General features: G+C 38.0%; 1 protein-coding gene across 1 annotated transcript in view; it reads right to left on the bottom strand.

Moving 5' to 3' along the window:
• LOC105478761 (decaprenyl diphosphate synthase subunit 2) overlaps window positions 1–17,330 on the bottom strand; it is a 296,816-nt gene that overhangs the window by 180,476 nt on the left and 99,010 nt on the right. The window contains exon 2 of the mRNA XM_011736394.3: window positions 152–286. Within this exon, the coding sequence (XP_011734696.1) occupies window positions 152–286 (135 nt within the window). The remainder of the gene's footprint in view (window positions 1–151; window positions 287–17,330) is intronic.

Here is a 17,330-nt window from a genome sequence, read left to right as displayed (position 1 = left end):
CTAACAATAAAAATCCATTTTTAACCTTACAATATATTTTAATCTATCTTTGAATCAGAGAATGACAAAGAATGGTGATTTTTACTGACCTCTGTCCAGTAAAAGAAAACACGACGTAGAGAGCAATGTCAAAAGACTAAATTCTTCTTACCATGAGTAGATCCCACTGACCATGTCATAGTTCTGACATGAAGTGTTCACGCTGCTGGGCCCAGCTGCTTTAGAGATAAGGAGCACCACCAAGCCCCTCAACTGGAGGCTATTCCGGCTGTCATGTACAAGCCCCCTGACAACAAGTAAAGAAGGAAGAGCATTAATACACCCTCACAAGATCATCAGATAACTTAGAAAACTGCTACAAAGATGCCCACACTTCTAGAACTGGACAATGAGACTTTACTGAAAAGAAACAGGGTGAGGGAGGAAAATTAATGTGAGGATGCCATGAGTTCAGGAAACAACTAGAGAAATCTATGGCTGGGTGGTGGTGGTTGTATTTTTTGAGACAGGATTTTGCTCTGTCATCCAGGCTGAGTGCAGTGGCACAATCTCAACTCACTACAGCCTCGACCTCCTGGTCCTAAGCGATCCTCCCACCTCAGTCTCCCTAGTAGCTGGAAATATAGGCGTGTGCCACAATGCTCAGCTAATTAAAAAAAAACAGAGTCAGAGTCTTGCTATGTTGCCCAGGCTGGTCTTGAACTCCTGGACACAAGCAATCCTTTGGGAGGCCTTAGCCTCCCACAGTGCTGGGATTACAGGCATGAGCCACCATGCCCAGCCCATGGCTAGTTTTAAAAGTGACAATCTCGCTGGTGGCAGTGGCTCACGTCTGTAATCCCAGTGCTTTGGGAGGCCAAGGTGATCAGATGAGTCTAGGAGCTTGAGATCAGCCCATACAAGCTGGTAAAATCCCGTCTCAACAAAAAATAGAAAAATAAGCTGGGCGTGGTGGCATGTGCCTGTAATCTCAGCTATTCAGGAGGCTGACGAGGGAGAATCACTTGAGGCCAGAGTTGGGGGGGTGCTGAGGCTGCAGTGAGCCATGATGGCGCCACTGCACTCCAGGTGGGGAGACGGATTGAGACTCTGTTTAAAAAAAAAAAAAAAAAGTGACAATTTCACATTTGAGGCTTGCTCTCTCCTCTGTCTGGGTCTCCCCACTGTCTATACCCTATCTCACAATCTTAATCATTTGCTCTGGTAACAAGAAGAACCCATAGTTTTAAACTGTTTGTGACAGTTGACAGAAAATGACATATAAATCACATTGCTTGGATGAAGTGATACTATTTGGTGATGGTGGTGGTAAACAGGAGTAGTAAAAAATGATTTGTTTTCACAGGTAGAGAAGAAGCTCAGAGAATGAAAGGATTAAACCAAATTCAAAAGACTCAGAAATTTATTTGATAAGTAAATGAAAGTGAATGCCATCAGCAAAAATGTTGCCATTTCTTATTACTTACAAGCATTATAATTCTAGGCAACAACAAGGCTTTAACCTAGAATGTGGCATATCATTTGCCATGAGGACTGAACTTTTATAATTTCTGCTATACCTGAGGCTAGAAATACTTCCCAGGAATACATTTTCTTTTTAAAGTATTACAAATGGTTGCCATACAAGAACTAAATGGCATCATTTTAAAAAATTAGAAAACTATGGGCAATATATTACAGTAAAGTCATATTCAGAATAATGCTCATGAACACTAATCAAATAGATTATAGCATACATAAATAATATACAAGTACAGTTCTTGAATGTTGTAGAAAATATTAAAAATTAGTGTTATAATATTTGACTGAATGATCAAGGCTTCCTTGTTGAGTTTTTGAACAAAGAATCAATTTAAATTAATTAAGGTAACATAACCAAAAATAATGAGTTAGTCCATTACTTAAGAAAAATCTTGGTTGGGTACGGTGGCTCATGCTTGTAATCCCAACACTCTGGGGGGCTGAGGGGGGTGGATCACCTGAGGTCAGGGGTTCGAGACCAGCCCGGCCAACATGGCAAAACCCCATCTCTACTAAAAATACAAAAATTAGCCAGGCGTGGTGGCGGGCACCTGTAATCTCAGCTACTCAGGGGGCTGAGGCAGGAGAATTATTTGAATCCAGGAGGTGGAGGTTGCAGTAAATTGAGATTGAGCCACTGCACTCCCAGTTTGGGTGACTCTGTCTCCAAAAAAAAAAAAAAGAAAAGAAAAGAAAAAGGAAAATCTTTGCCCCTCCAGCCTCCCAACAGAAATTTTTAAAAGGGCCCCCTTTTACCTTTCATTAGTTTCAAAATAAGACAAATCATTAGGTTCTCTGCAAAGTAACAGCTATAGCTTTCTCTGCTTATATTTTGTCCTTAACCAAGTAGGCAATCTTCAGCAAGTTAAAAGAGTTTTAACTGATTTTTTAAAAGAAATTCTAATTTCCTAGGAAAAGGAAGTTAAAGTAATACAGTTACATCACAACAGAAACAAATAATCATCAGAGCCGGGCGCGGTGGCTCAAGCCTGTAATCCCAGCACTTTGGGAGGCTGAGACGGGCGGATCACGAGGTCAGGAGATCGAGACCATCCTGGCTAACATGGTGAAACCCCGTCTCTACTAAAAAATACAAAAAACTAGCTGGGTGAGGTGGCGGGCGCCTGTAGTCCCAGCTACTCGGGAGGCTGAGGCAGGAGAATGGTGTAAACCTGGGAGGCGGAGCTTGCAGTGAGCTGAGATCCGGCCACTGCACCCCAGCCTGGGGGGCAGAGCAAGACTCCGTCTCAAAAAAAAAAAAAAAAAAATAATAATCATCATCAGAAATGTCCCAAACTCTTTACTGTCATGTAACAATTTGCTTAAATCCTACGAACCTGAAGTTTAGGGAGGTTGGGAGGCATCCTATTATGGAACACGAAAATGTAAAAGAAGAGCTTTAAAAATTTTTTTTTGCTAGAATTACAACTTTTAACTTAGGCCACTAGATTCTTATTTATGTATTACCTACAGTGAATCTTTATTCTTCCTTTCTTTTATAATAAAGAGAATGTCTGAATTGGCTTTCAATTCTAGAAAAGGAAGAGAAAGAGAGGTGTGTGTGTGTGTGTGTTCGGGGCTGGGCCTGGTCAGGGATTAAGGATATGAGACAGCAAGAACTCTAAGAGGCAAACCTTGAGACAAGTCTGACCAAATTACACAGATTTAACAGCCCTGACAACAGTTTTAACAATATCTTCAAACTTCTTAGAAACAGGACCTTTCACATACAACACACACACAAACTAATAATAATAATAGCAGTAGCAAACACGTATATTGTGCTTTATATATTGCTTTCTATATGTCAGGAACTGTTCTACATGTTTTACTATATATTAACTAAATTAATTCACAACTCTAAGAGGAGGGTACTACAATTATCCTGATTTTACAGATGGGGAATGAGGCACACAGAGAAATCAAGTAACTTGTCTAAGGTACCATACCTGGTAGGTGACAGAACCATGACAGAGCCAGGATTTGATCCCAGGCCAACAGGCTCTAGAGTCTACATACACTTTTAAACATTATGCTATGTAGTGATGCTCCATCTGCTTCCTTTGTACAAAACCATTTGCTACATCAAATTAAAACAGTTGGCTTTAGAACCTGACAAGCCTAGGTCTGAAAAAGTCTTCTGTTATTCACTAGCCGTGTGTGTGACTCTAAGGCTATGACCTCTTGTATAAAATGAAGGTAACGATGTCTACTTTTCATAGTCATTGTATGGAAGAGATAACATAGGCCAAAGTACATAACACTGTGGAAGTACACGGTCGGTGATCAAGTAATCAGTAAATTACATTCTCTTTCCTTGTTACTTTTTTGTGATCTACTTTTTCTCAACTCTTACATTTTCTTTCTTCTACTCTCTTTCTCCTTGTAACTCTCAAAAAGTCTTCCCCACTCTACTAGCATATATAATCTCCTATGTTATTTACTTTTCTACCTCCCCAAATAACAAAAGTTAAGGAATTCTTCCCACCCCCCCAATCATTATTATCCTTATCTCAATGATAATAATGAAACACCCCTTTCAGAATGCATTACTGAAAAGGTCAGGAAAAGCAGCTGTAATGAACTGGGTGACAAAAATTAAGAGAACATTCAGAAAAGCACACCTTCTGACCATTAATTTTCACATAAGTCAGTGGTTTAACAATCTGGAGGACAGACTAACAGCTTGAGTAAATTAAATAACTATTTCCAAAACACCATTTCTTTAAATTCACTTCATTAATATTCCTAAAAAAAAGTACTAAAATAAGTGGATAATGCCTACACTCAAAATTTAGCTCATAACCAAAAGAGAATACAAAATCTTGCTTCTGAGCAAAAAAACAAAAACAAACAAAAAAACATGGAATTCTAAACTTACAGAGATAATATGTTTAAAGTAGCACAGGTCATATTTCATCTGGAACACTAATTTTTTCTCAGTGCTTCTCTTAAGGGACCCTGACAAGCTATAGCATAACCAGACAATAGTGAAATCACATGCCACCACATCTATGAATGCCAGCTTAGAACACGGTAAAGTTGGTGTTCTCGAACTTATTCAGTCAAAAGTGTACTGAATGCTCACTACACGCCAGGCTTGGTGCTAAACAGACAGTGGAGAATATGATGAGGAGCACGTTAAGACGTGGCCTCTCTTCTTGTGGATAGCAGTGTGGATTTAAAAATCACAATAAAATGTGGCACGAATTGTTTTAGGGGAAGAATAAGGGCTGTGGGAACACACAGAAGAAGCAACTAACACAATTCAGGGGATGTCAAAGAGACTTCCACAAGATCTAAAGGATGAGACAGAAGTAGCCAGGGGATCTGGGGCAGGGGTGAAAGTGTTCTGAAGAGAGAAGCAGTTATGTGTGGAGGTCTGAAGGAAAGAGAGGAGGACACAGTTGTTTCTAGAGCCAATGTGGCAGGAACACAGTACGTAAAGGAAGAACTGAGGGAAATAAATCTGGACAGGCACAGGAGAGTTGTCTGTTTTTTTAAAAGGGTTCCCTATGGAGAGGAGATAGATCTACTAAGTATTAATTTTTTTTTTTCTTTTAGAGACAGGGTCTTGCTGTATTGACCAGGCTACTTTTGAACTCTTGGCCTCAAGTCATCTTCCAGCCTGGCCTCCCAAAGTGCTGGGATTACAGGGGTGAACCACCGAGCCAGGCAGTAAGTATTACTTTAGAGACTGATGCTAATGGACAGAAACTATAGCAGGCCAATTTTGGCGCAAAATAAAGAAATAAAAACAGAGCAACCTCTGGTAATGCTGAGCTGCTTGTTACTAGAGATGTCTAAGAAGCTGCCCAGACTCTGACATAACACATTAGAGAGAAGCCTGGAATATGTGACATCTGAGGTTGTTTTCTTATTCTGTGATTCTATATAGCCTCACTTTACTACATTTAATTATCTAATACTCCACAATATATACAAAAATCGAAAAAGCCTTGTCATTAAAGTGTCATAAATGAAAGCAATATTTGGTATTTTATCATCTTTATCATTAAAGTTCTACAGAATTGGGCTTTTTAAGCTAATGAACAAAAACATCATTCATTTATTCATTCATTCACTCAATTAATAAGACTGGACACCTTCTATGCATCAAATATTGTGCTAGGCTTGGATGCAATGGTGAGCAAAACCAGGCGTGGAGCTTGCAGAGCTTACGGTCTAATGGAAGAGACCGGTAATAACAAACGAATCATGAGGAACTGTAAAACTACTCCGGTAATAGATGCTACAAGGGAAAAAGAGCAAGAGTGCCATGAGAGCTTAGAATAGGGAAAATAACTTTGCAGGAAAATCAGTCTTCCTTGAGGAAGTGATGACTGAGTTGATACCCAAAGCAAGAAAAGGGGGTGTGGGAAGGAAACAGGTAAGGGAGGTATATTTGCAGCACAAGGAGGGGCATATACAAAGCTGAGAGCATTGTATGAAATGAAACTGGTGGCAGGCAGGAACTAGACTACCCAGGATGAACAGGCCATAAGAGGTTTGCTCTTTATCCAAAGAGCAATGCAAAGGCGCTGCGGCATTTTATTAAGCAGCCAGTGACATAATCAGATATTTTAGAAAACGAAACGAAACAAAATCATTTATCGTCAGTGTAGAAAATGACTTGTGTAGACAAGAGAGGAGGAAACCAAGGGAGTATGAGGAACCCAGTTAGGAGGCTTTTGTAATAGTCAATAATAAAAAAAAGAAGGTAGCTTGATGGACAAACTAGAGATGTACCAAACCTAAAATAATATTTTGATTCAACTCAAAAAGATGTTGCATACCACATAGTCCTGGAAAATTAGCTAATATAGGCATATCACTAATTTTAAATAATATTACTCTAAATATGTTTGTAAGGTGAATTTTAGTTTGGGAGACCTTGGCCTCCTTTAAAGTTCCTCTCTAGATCTATCACAGATGAAGAGTAAACACTAATAACACTAACATTCTAAAAGCTAAACAATTTCATAGAAATAAGGATTTTGGAGGTAAAACTTTGGGCAAGTCAGCTCTGTCTTCTCACACTGTACTTTAGATGGCTGACTGCAGTACTGCATCATATCCTTCCACAGCTACTAACAAATTTATCTTCCTTCATCCAATCCTGTATCTCAGATCCTCAGATCACCACTATGGCACTTTTTTATTTATCCTCTTAAATTCCACTTCAACACATATGAAGGGTATACAAAGAAATGAGAGCTGTAAGAAAAGAGCTATAATAGTAGATTCAAAGCATGGTTAAATTGAATAATACAAGGAACAGATAACAAAGAAAAAAAATCAGTGCACAGTTAGTTGCTAGAGGTGTCCCTCACAGTAGAGGCAGCATTCAGATTGAGCCTGAAAGATGGTCAAATTTCCCTAAGTAGGGAACAGAAGCAGGAGAGGGGATGGGAATGGAGTCATGGGAATAGAAAGAAGGGTATTTTAGGAGAAAGAAATAGATAAGCAGGGACAAGAAGGTGGAAGAACACAGAACCAGTTCAGGAGCTGTGGGGCTACCAATTTGGGCAATGTGTGAAGGAAAACAAGTCCAGGAAAACAGACAACCTAGAGAGTGAAGGGCCTTGAAAGTCAGGTTTAGAGTCTGGACTTAATTCTGCAGGAAATCTGGAGGCATAAGTGGTTTGTCTGCAAGGGAGAAATGTAATTAGAGCTAAAGACTAAAACTGTTACTCTGAGCCTAATCCTGTTACTCTGGCAGGCGCTATGTTTCGTACAGTGGAAAGGAGAAGGAAGATTAGTTAGGAGGAGCCTCTTCCAGTAGTCCAGGTGGGAGATAATGAGGGCCTAAATGAGGGTAGTGGCAATAGTGATGGGGAAGAAAAGCTGAATGATGCCAATAGCATGGAGGTGGAAAAGGCTAGTGTGGCCAACTGATGGGATGAGTAAGACATTGGGGAGGGATCAGAAAGCAAAGGAAAGGTAAGGGATGAATGTAAGATTCCAACCTGTTTGCTGGAGGTGATAATGCTACCGTTAGTAGGGATTGGAAAGAAGAAGGAGAACTAATGAGGAATGAATGAGTTCAGTTTTGGACATGTTAACTTTGAATGCAAGAAGGAATTCCAGATGGAGATGCCCAGCAGGCAGCTGGAAATGCTGTGCCTATAGAGTTGGGAAGCATCTTCATAGAAGTGATGGCTAAAGCAGTAGGAACTGATAGATGAGTTTTTAGGGGAAAGAGAAAAGAAAAGAAGGGAAAAGAAAAGAAGGGAAGGGACGGGAATCTTGGAGAATTCCTACACTTAAAGGAATGAGATAAGTAACCAACATGAAGAAATACATTCTATCTACAAACAAATAAAAGGTCTCCACAGACATGGATAATGAAGTATGTATACACATACAAAATGGAGGCAGAGAACTACAACAGTACAATGCACAGAAACCAGCGCCAGTAGTTGTAAGCTTCTTCCATGGGCTTTTATGGACTTACTATAAACCTCTAGTTTGGCACTTAACATACTGAGTAATAAAAATGGTAACAATATAACAACAACGATAACATACTATAATGCCAGGCATCTGCTGTTTTACATGCATATGCTCTAATTCTCACAAAAACCATGCAAGGTAACTAGTAATATCCCTTTACAAATGAGGAAAATTAGCATGGAGGCTCAAAAAAGTTTAATAATTACTACTCACAATAGTCAATTAGTAACGGAGGTGCCAAGATTTAAACATAATTGGACTGCAATGCACAGAGTTGCTTATGCTTTGAGGCCTTGGTATTTAATTATTTGTTCACAGGACTTCCCGGCAAGGTTGTGAGACCCTTGAAGGCACTCAGTCCTCTTTGGACGCCCTGCACCCAGCAGAGTAACTGATAGAGAATAGTTCTAAAAAAAATTAAAGATGAGACAATGAATAGCTTCAAGGAGTAGGCCAGCCAACTCTCCGTCTTACACATCTCCCCAAAACAGACCTACTACTATTCTCAACTTTCCTCATTTCTCCTCCTGTTATCAATGAATTTGCCACATCCAACCATTCAGCTCTGACTGATGGTTCCTCTTCCTCTTGAGTTCCTTTTCCTAAATTGTACTAAGTTCTTTAAAAGTGACAGGTACACACAAGAAAAGCCCCAACACATTCTAAAAAACATGCTGAGATTTGTTATTTTGATGTTGTATTTTAAAAATTACTGTATATAAAAAGTATGCCATATCAAAGGGTCTATTTAAGTTTTAGAGAAAACTCAACGTATTAAATACATATTTAATATAAATATTTATGTGTTTTGTTTCTTCATTTAGGAGAACTGACTGAATTCACTGCTGCATCAGTGCCTGTGAAAGAAAGCTACCCTCACTCTGAACAGAAGATAAGGGTATTTCCAGACAGAGAGTTGAGGTGGAAAGACAGAATTGGGGCATAAAAGAAAAATTTTGAGATTTATGAATAAGAGTTCAAAATTCTAACTTCTATCAGCAATCCAAATTATAATTTTTTCATAAATTTATAATCAAATACTAAGGAAACAACTTCACCACCACCAAGGGACCATCATCCTTGAGTAAGTTCAACATACCCCAAAGTAAAACTGAGTAGGAAGAATCACCTTGAGGGCAAGGAACCCCTTTCAATGTTAAAACCTAGAGATACAGAGTGAGTGGTACGATTTTTTTTTTTTTTTTAATTTATTTTCTTTTTTAATGGAGATGGCAATGTTGCCCAGGCTGGTCTCAAACTCCTGGGCTTAAGTGATCCTCCTGCCTTGGCCTTCCAAAGTGCTGGGATTACAGGTATGAGCCACGACACCCGGCCTTACTATTTTATTACCCCACTTTCCATAAATGCAGTTCCAATAAGTCTATTCAGAAAATGTAAGCACAAAAGATGGATGTCAAATTCTAACATACATGAAGCAGGTTGATTGATAAGATTCCTATTAATGCTTATGACTGTGACCTCTAGTTAAATTTGTTATTTAAATTTAGATACAGACAACTGAAACAAAAGAATTGACTATAATATGCACAGTTTCTGCCAAAGAATTAAAGGAATACTCTAATCTTTTCTATTCCTTTTTAAAATGCTGACTGCAACCTGCTAAACTGATTTGTGACCCACTAATAAGGGACAACTGTAGTTTTTTTGAAAAAGTGTTTTAAGTTACAGTATATGATATATTAGTTAAAAGAACTGAAAACATAATGTAAAAATAAACAAGAATAGAATCATCACCTTTTAAAAGCAGAAAATCTGTCCATACACTAGCACAAATTTAGTGTTGCAACAAAACATTAACATTTATTTAATGACATGGGAAAATACTAAAAAATGTTAAATAAAAGAATACAAAATTGTATACATCATATGATCTCAATTATGTTTCAAAATATGCACACATATATACATATAAATGAGGCCAAAGACAAAAACTAGAAATAAATACGGCAAAAGGTTAACATTTTAAACCTGGTGTCATTGTATAGGTGTTCAGTACACAAAGTATTCCTGCATTTTTCTGTGTGCTTGAAATAGTGTTTAAAAATGAAAACAAAAACAGGATAAGAAGAAAATACTACCAAATGGTAACAAGTGTTATCCAACAAATTTCTTGATTAAGGGTGACCTATTTCTTAAGTTGCACACAAGAGCACAGATCTCTTTTTAAGACTGGAGAAAAAAAAACAAAAAACTGTATTTTAAAAACAACAGAATTCTAAGAAGACAAATGACTTAGTATATTGTGTTTCTAACTTGAAGAAAAAAAATTAAGTGACATTTAATGAACTCCAGAGCTCTATGGTATAGGAACCCTTTTGGGTATTAATACTTCACTTTTAATTTCTCTAACATTTAGACACAGGGTCAAAGTTTAAATGGTATCAATGAAATGATGTTAAAAACATAAATATAGTTAGCAATTTGATGACAGTAATATTACTCAGTTATAAAAGAAAAAAATTAACACTCATGAAAATTGTTTTTTTAAAGCATTGTAATTTTAGAGAGACTAAAAACAGTCTGCATGTCATAGATTTTTACATAAAATTAGCAGAAGAATTAGCAGAAGGTTAATTTCCATGGACAAAATGACCCAAAATGTATTATTACTGCCATATCTATTCTAAGACTAAACTGTCCCAGACTTGAAACAACTTTAGGGCCTGAGGTGACCAGCCTTTAGAATCCAGGAGCTGTGGCAGTCATTAACATGGCTCGAGGGCCACACACGCATCCCACCTGCATTAAATCCTCGAGGGACAGCAGGGCCAAGGAACTGCCTCACCAAAGCCCTCCCAAAGCTGCAATTAGGCTTGATGAGCATGTGGCAGAAGACAGGTGCCTGGAAGAAAAGGAAGGAAGAGAGAAGAGAAAGTAGAATGGGGGTAGGGTGCAGGGGTTGTTGAGCAGAGAGGAAATCAAGCTAGGAGCTTTTCAGAAATGGTTACTGACCACCAGTTCTATACTGAAATAGAACTGAAATTAAAAAGAAGTATAAAATGTCATGAACAATCACGTTTGCGGCAAGATGTGGCTAGTCACCCTGGAATTAAATATACCACTGGAAAAACAACAACAAAGATTTCCCCACTGAAATGATAACTAAAGATTTAAAAATAGAAATGGAATAAAATAAGGCCATTTAAAAAGTAATATTTAGTCACACTGAAAACTCTCAAAATGATCTCATACAATAATTTTTACATCTAGGCCCCTTTGGTTCACATTCTAAAAATCAACTTAGTGTTGAAGAAAGGGGGTAAAAAAACTGAGTGCAGGAATACAGGCATCATTACACTACATAGCACACAAGACTCACACCACCACTCAAGCAGTGACACTGGCTAAGAGCTAATGTGCTGTGAATTACACCTCCCACTACCACAGTCCGTCTGTGCAGAGAATAAATCAACCGAACATGAATGAGTATTCCCTTAGCACTCAGTGCTTTCCTCAACTTGCAGTTCCAGTTTCAATAGAATCTGCCATTCAAATGCAAGAGAACTGCTCACTTTAAAAGTCTATAATTTTTTATGGTTTTACTCATCTAGTATATAGGCATGTTTTTACCAAAAAGAATGTTTCAATGTAAGTAATCAATATTTAGTGTATGGAGTATCAGTCCTATTAGCTGATAATGGAATCACATCAATTGTGCAAAAGTTAGAATATTTGTACTTGAACAAGTTGAAAGAGATAAAGGTAGATGATCATTCAATTGACAATTACTCATAACATTATGAAGAGGCTAAAGCGAAATGTAAAAAATACAACAGCAGATGGACGAAGCCAGTAAAAATCAGGAAGTTGGGGGAAAATGATGAAATACTTTATAGAGTAACAGATAATACCTCAAGGGCAAATTAGAGGGGAGGAGGAAGAGCAAAGTGAAATACATCATAGATTTTTAGTAGGAAAAATATGTTTAAAAATGAATGGAAAAACACCCAAAATGTAAAACTATATTATTGCAACACGATGGTTCAGAAATTCAAAATTTTAGGAAAATCTCATTTACTTTTCCAGAATCAACATTGAATTCAAGGTAGAGGAAACCAAGGCATGAGGAAATCGGAAGTGACAGTGATGGCGGGACACGCATTTCACGTGTTCATCTTCCACAGAAAAATTTCCACCAGAGAAAAGATTCCATGACTGGCTGCCTAAGTTCGAACCTATTAGTTCTCATAATCACAAACGTGCCACCCAATTAACATTAAGACCTTACAGATATTTAAAATGGCCACCAACAGAGCTAGCAAAGAGGATTACTATAATAATCGCATCTCTCAAATTATTTATGTCCATAGGAAAATATAATTTGATTTTTAAAAGTTACACTTACATGGCACTTAATGAATAGAATGGCACCTAGTGAATGAAAAGATATGTACTTGGAATAAATTACATACAGGTTATTCTAGCCAATTAAGAACAATAATATTTCCTCTATCCTAGCAGGAAGAAATCTCTCATTTACCAAATTGCCAGGAAGCTGCAGGGGCAACTGTCTCATTTACCATGGTATTCTCAAGCATTCTCAGGTGCCATCTCATCTAACCTGACAACTGTCTGTGAGGTAGTGGTTATCCCCATTTTGTTGATCAGGATACTGAGGCTCATAGGAATAATTTATTTTTTCCATATCTATTATTTGATATACTACATATTTATAGCACATCATTTATTTTGATTATTCTTCTTCCTTGACTAGAATATAGTAATCATGTTATAGCATATTTACTTGTCTACAGTTGTATCTCTGGTGCTTAGAACAGTGGCTGGTACACAGGACATTTAATAAATACTTGTTTAGTGATTAACAACTCAACCTGCCTAAAATTATTTAATGTACACCCAATAAGTGAGAGACCTGGGGTCCAATTCAGGTGTCTATCTTTAAAGCCATGTTCCCCCAAACTGGAAAGAAAATGATTACGGCAGAATTAAAATATGAAAAGTAGAAAGGAACAATAAATTAGAATTAGAGTTTTAAAAGTGCCTTATAGGTAAAAAGTGTGAAACATTTTTAAAAATATTTTTCTCCTGAACATTTCCTTGAATCTTCTCTTGCTTATAGGTCTGGTATATTGATAGAGTTCGACCAGCAGAGGTGTGCAGGCTCCTCCTTTATAGGCATGTTCAACAAGGCTCGCAGGCAGCACAGAACAGAGGGTTGGCGGCTCGTGAACACAGGACCAAAGGAAGCCCTGAGTAGCACCCATTCCCACAGAGGCTGGGAAAAGTCTGCAGTACAGTGAAAGTGCTGTCCAGGTTAAAACAAAAACAAAACCTCACAGACTGCAGGAGTAGCCAGGGATTACCTTACACCCAAGGAGTCTTACATGGAAATGAGGACCTGCATGGGCCCAGCTTGTAGCATATGGCCCTGTACCCTTCTGGTGGTCGATGACAGCTGATCCTTTAAAATAGTCAACTTCCCTACAAACCCTAAAATTATATCTTCTTCTTCTTCTTCTTTTTTTTTTTTTTTTTTGAGACGGAATCTCGCTCTATTGCCTAGGCTAGAGTGCAGTGGCATGGTTTCGGCTCTCCACCTCCCGGGTTCAAGAGATTCTCCTGTCTCAGCCTCCCGAACAGCTGGGATCACAGGTGCCTGTCATCAGGCATGGCTAATTTTTTGTAGTTTTAGTAGAGACGGGGTTTCACAAAGTTGGCCAGGCTGGTCTTGAACTCCTGACCTCGTGATCCGCTGGCCTCAGCCTCCCAAAGTGCTGGGATTATAGGCGTGAGCCACGGCGCCCAGCCTCCTAAAATTATATCTTTTAGGGAAGGAGGAGCTTACGCTTTTCTTCGTTCTTTTCTGAACGAAAGAACGTTCTTCTTTCCTTGATGTTGGGCAGAATGTGAATTTCTCCTGAGAAATAGCTGACTGAAGGGCTAATCAAAAGAAATAATTTATATACATTGTATGTTTTTATTTCCAGGAACATATTAAAATAAGACAAGAAATCTGCATTTGAAACCTAACAACCTACAGATTTTAACTGGTGGTTTTTGTTCCCATCTTAATGGCTATATGTTGTCCTAATTAATATTAAAACGATTAATTTTTAAAAGGTAAAAAATGTAAAGGACAACACTATTGCTACAGAGTACTAGAAAATGTTGAAAATGCTATGATCATCACTGGACTTCATGTCATTAGCATGCCATCCCCCAGCCCCCGCAGTTTTCCTTCCTGAAAAGTTGCCGGGCATCAGCTGAAAATTATAGCCTTTATTTCACTAAAAAAGTAATAGGAGATAAGTCATCGATCCCCTCCCACCCCCCAAATAAGACAATGGAATTTCTGGATATCTATCTGCCTATCCTTTCGACAGACTTTTTTCGGGGGTAAGGTGATGGGCAACAGGGGTGGCAGAGTAGAGAGTACGCTAATGTTTTTATAGCATACACTATGAGCTATGCACTTTCACACGCACACAACAACTCTGAAGAAGGTACTGTGGTCATCTCCATCTTACAGGTGAGGCTTAGAGCCAGGTTAGCCTCTTGGCCAATGTCAAAAGCAAGTGAAAGAATCAGAATTCAAAATCAGGACAATTTGACTCCAAAGCTGCTACCTTAGTTACTAAGTTCGAGTTCTTTGGTTCTCAGGAACCAATAATGTTGAGTCATGGCTATTACTCCAATGTGAAAGGGCAGATGGAACTTAGGAGTGAAACAAACAGGCTAGGTTTTGTTTATTATTGGTACAGGCTAAAAAGCCTTTAAATAATCACTGGAATATTAAACTAAAATCAAACAGCTATGGTTAATAGTTTTAAACCCCAATAAAAAATTTAATATCTACATTTATTTCAATGTGTTGACCTGTAGCACAATGTTCACTTCATGTTTCTAAACTGAAATGTTTCCATCGGTACACAGGCCATATTATAACAACAGACAAATAATAAATAGTCCAAGCTTCTAAATACTGCTAATGGATACACCAGTGACTCAATGTTGGCCACTTTATCCCAGAAAAGTAAAAGCATCAAGCTCAAATGACTTAATTAGCGAATATCTATTGCAGGCAGTGCTCTTAGCACTTTTTGTTTTTTTTTTTTTAACTTACTCACTTAAACTTCACACAAGATTGTACGGTACTACTGTTATCCTAATTTTACAGATGGGGAAACAGACACAAAGAAGTAATAAGTGGTAGAGCCATAATTTTTAACCCAGGTATTAGGATTCTAGAACCTTCAGCTTTTCCCATCCTTCCTTTTTGCAGACAATCTCAAACTTACAGAAAAGTTACAAGTACAAAGAATTCTTATTTTCCTGAAGCATTTAAGAGTCAGTTGCTATCTTGGCACCTCATAACCATGGAATACTTTAGGGTATATAAATTACAAAAAAGAACATACCCCTAGGCTGGGCATGATGGCTCATGCCTGTAATCCCAGCACTTTGGGAGGCCGAGGCAGATGGATCACCTGAGGTCAGGAGTTCGAGCAGCCTGGCCAACATGGTGAAACCCTGTCTCTACTAAAAACACAAAAATTAGCTGGGCATGGTGGCAGACACCTGTAATCCCAGCTACTCGGGAGGCTGAGGCAGGAGAATAGCTTGAACCTGGGAGGAGGCGGTTGTGGTGAGCCGAGATCGTGCCACTGCACTCCAGCCTGGGTGACAAGAGTGAAACTCTGTCTCAAAAACAAACAAACAAACAAAAGAACATTCCCCTAATAACCACAATACAACCATCAAAATAATTAACGGGAATACATTACCACCATCTAATTCTCAGATCCAATTCAAGTTTCACCAGTTATTCAAATAATGTCCTTTATAACAAAAGGATCCAGTTCAGAATCATACATTGCATTACTTGCCACGCCTCTTTGGCTTCCTTTAATCTGGAATAGTTTCTTAGTTATTCCCTGACCTTCATGGCTGGACAATTTTGAAAATTACAGGCTAGTTACTTTGTAGAAGTTCTCTCAGTGTGGATTTGTTTGATGTTTCTCTGTGATTAGATTTAGGTTATACATCTCAGGCAGGAAGATCATAGATAGAAACGATGTTGTATTCTTCCCACCTCAATTTCAGTTTGTTCCATGACAGCAGATTTTCACTTTGGCCATCTGAGTAAGGTGATATCTACCAGCCTTCTCTACAGCAAAGTTACACTCTCCCCCTTTATAATTAGTAATGTTTTGTGAAGAGGTACTTTGAAACTATATAAATACCTCATTCATCACATACTAGAACAGGAAAAACACTGGTGGGTACTTATGACGAGTTGCTTCTCTTGATCCAATATGGCATCATTAGCTCAATAAAAACAAAACAAATCAAAAAATAAATTGGGAAGATAAAAATGTATTTTTGTAGAGACAATGTAAATTTTCTTAAATGAATAAATATAAAGAGAACTTAAGAAGATTAGCTGATAAGCAAACGATTCAACAGTGAAAGTTTCAGGCCAGGTTCAGTGGCTCATTACTATAATCCCAGCACTTTGGGAGGCTGAGGGAGAAGGCCAGGATTTGGAGACCAGCCTGGGCAAAATAGTGAGATCTCTACAAAAATAAAAATATATGTGCAAATTAGCTGGGCATGGTGGCACATGCCTGTCATCCCAACTACTAGGGAGGCTGAGGTGAGAAGACTGCTTGAGCCCAGGAGTTCCAGGATGCAGTGAGCTATGATCACACCACTGTGCTCCAGCCTGGGTGACAGAGCAGGACCCTGTCTCAAAAAAATAAACAAACAAACAGTGAAAGTTTCAATATTTCAGACAGTCATTATCTTTTCCCTGGGGAAAAAAAAAAAAGTTCCACATTTAGTGAAATAATAAAGGCCACAAATACAGATTTTGCTTTAAATGGTGGCTTTTACAAAGATGATGCAAAATAAATAAGGTCTTGGATTAAGCAAAGGGGGAGAAACTAGGAATTATACACAAATTAATTTAAATACAGTCAAAAATTGCTTCTACTATATTGAAAGTAAAAAAATAAAAATAAAATCGGTAAAAGTAATGGGAAAAAAGTAATTACTCTCTTCACATTGCCAATATAGTTCCAAACATTATGAAATTGAGGACAATGATAAAAGGATGAAACCTTTGTCTCTGAGCACATCTGTCCAAAATGTAATGAATTTCAGATACGAATAACAGATATTCGTATGCCCGAATGTAGACAATGACTTCTCTTGGTATAAAGTTCTAAGATGGCTTTGTTAACAAGAGTTGTATTGTCTGTATCATCTTGATATCAAAAGTTCTGCTCTTCCCCAAGAGTAGCCAGACCAATACTAAATTTAAGGATCAGGTGAATATTTAGTATTTCAGGATTATTTTGTTTTTATTA

This window comes from Macaca nemestrina, chromosome 5 (genome assembly GCF_043159975.1).
Source record: "Macaca nemestrina isolate mMacNem1 chromosome 5, mMacNem.hap1, whole genome shotgun sequence".
NCBI classification, from domain to species: Eukaryota; Metazoa; Chordata; class Mammalia; order Primates; family Cercopithecidae; genus Macaca; species Macaca nemestrina.
Note: the sequence above shows the minus strand (reverse complement) of the source record. Positions and strands in the feature narration are given on the sequence as shown.